Here is a 1,860-nt window from a genome sequence, read left to right as displayed (position 1 = left end):
GGCCCGGCCTGCCAGCCCTGGGTCAGGGCACGCATTTGGCTGCAGGGCACCAACCTCAGCTGATTGTACGGCAACACAAAGCAGCGACTGTTGAGGACAAGGCAGAGCCAGTCAATGGCAGGATCTGCTGTGCTCTCGCTGCCTTTTTTTGGGTTGTTTTTGTTTTTGTTTTTTTTAAAGGCTATTATAACTATCAACACAGGATACGAGCCGATAACCAAAGCGGTTAAATACTGAAGGTTCAGAGACAGTCCTCTAAATGGGATGTAGGTTTATTGTTATTCTAAAATCCCAGAGGCTATTACTAAGCCCATCAGAAATATCAGAACCAGGCACAAATACATCCCGGTACAAAAGCCACAGTCAGGGATGCACGGTGTTGGCGGGAAAGGCCAAGTGAAGTGCCTGAGTCTTTCATGAGGGATTATCAAACTAGCCTGGACAAAATAATAGGCAAAAGGGGGGGATGAGGCTCTGCCATTTAAATACAGCCCAGGTTACGCCTTTATTTCACAACCCTGAGACCCCAGCTGAGACTGGAAGCGAGAGGTGAACTGTGCCAGCCGTACAGAGCTTCTGTCACGCAAACGCCCAGAGACACGGACTCAGAACTTCCAGCATCCCCGTCACGCGGGTGAGGAGAGTGCCATCCGACAGGGGGTTTGTTCACCACCAGCACTGCCCATGTGAAAAGTCAGACCTAGGGTAATTTGTCAGACTATTGATCGAAGCTAACGTTATTAGAAGAAGTTGTTTCAAGGGTCGGATGGTCCTTTCCTCTGCAACATCTGTTCTCCTTTCTGAGCTGCAAAAACTGCAGCGTCTTTCCAGCTCCTCTTTGCTTCTCCCTGCAGCGTGTTCCATCTCCGAGACTCTTCTCAGAGACTTTTACGGGGCCTTTTACACAAAGGCAGGAAGGAACCCGGACCCCGGGACCATCCTCGCCGGGGAACCGGGGACGGGTGAGAGGAAACAGGACACTCCTCACCTTCCTGGTTACAGCCGGGTCCAGATAGCCCTTCAACTTCTGGATGTACGTATGTGGAGGGTTCTTCACTTGAAACCTTTCCTGCAAAGGATACGAGAAAGAACATCAGCCATTTTATGACTTCTTCTATATTTACTTACTGTATATATAAAATGCATGCACACACGTATATATTCAAACAGTATATATTTATGAAATAGCTTTAGATGTACACACCTTATACTCCTAAGTATATAATCTATGCATAAACAATACGCATGCAAATAAAATATATTTCCATGCACCCTGATATTCTGAAATTTTATATTTATATAGGATGCATAAATATATACCTTACAGATTCAGTGACAATTCTGAGTTTTAGTTACACAAACGAACACATGCATCTGAAATAACAGGGTTTGTGCTAGCCAAGAGCGCTGAGAGAAAAGAGAAGCATTAGAAGAGCGGCTGCCTCTTTCTATCCGATTGAAAGACATCGCCACAAAACCGGAGACACTTCTTTTATCATTTGGAACAAGCCTAAAAACACGCTGCATGGTCTGTTCATGGGAGAAGTCACATCATTTCAATGTTCAGACCCCAGAAAAATAAATGCAAGAGCAGTATGTTAGCAATAAACGAGTACTATTTTAACTCCATGACATTAAACTGGATTGTCTTTGTAAGCGGCCCAACCCTTCCTGCAGGTTCCTACGTCAAGACGACGCTTGAGCGCCAACACATTCATCATGCCTGGGGGTCAGCTCCCCGTGCCATTTCTGCCAGCACCACTTGCATGGGGAGCACATCGGTGGTGGAGCTCACCCCAGGCACCCACACTTCGGTGGTGGAGCTCACCCCAGGCACCCACACTATGGTGGTGGAGCTCA

General features: G+C 46.8%; 1 protein-coding gene across 1 annotated transcript in view; it reads right to left on the bottom strand.

Annotated features, from left to right (window-relative positions):
- FMNL2 (formin like 2) overlaps positions 1-1,860 on the bottom strand; it is a 93,835-nt gene that overhangs the window by 58,376 nt on the left and 33,599 nt on the right. Inside the window, exon 4 of the mRNA XM_009644608.2 lies at positions 989-1,069. Coding sequence (XP_009642903.2) covers positions 989-1,069 — 81 coding nt within the window. The remainder of the gene's footprint in view (positions 1-988; positions 1,070-1,860) is intronic.

The sequence above is a fragment of the Egretta garzetta genome, unplaced genomic scaffold (genome assembly GCF_000687185.1).
Source record: "Egretta garzetta isolate BGI_Z169 unplaced genomic scaffold, ASM68718v1 scaffold718, whole genome shotgun sequence".
In the NCBI taxonomy this organism is placed as follows: domain Eukaryota; kingdom Metazoa; phylum Chordata; class Aves; order Pelecaniformes; family Ardeidae; genus Egretta; species Egretta garzetta.
Note: the sequence above shows the minus strand (reverse complement) of the source record. Positions and strands in the feature narration are given on the sequence as shown.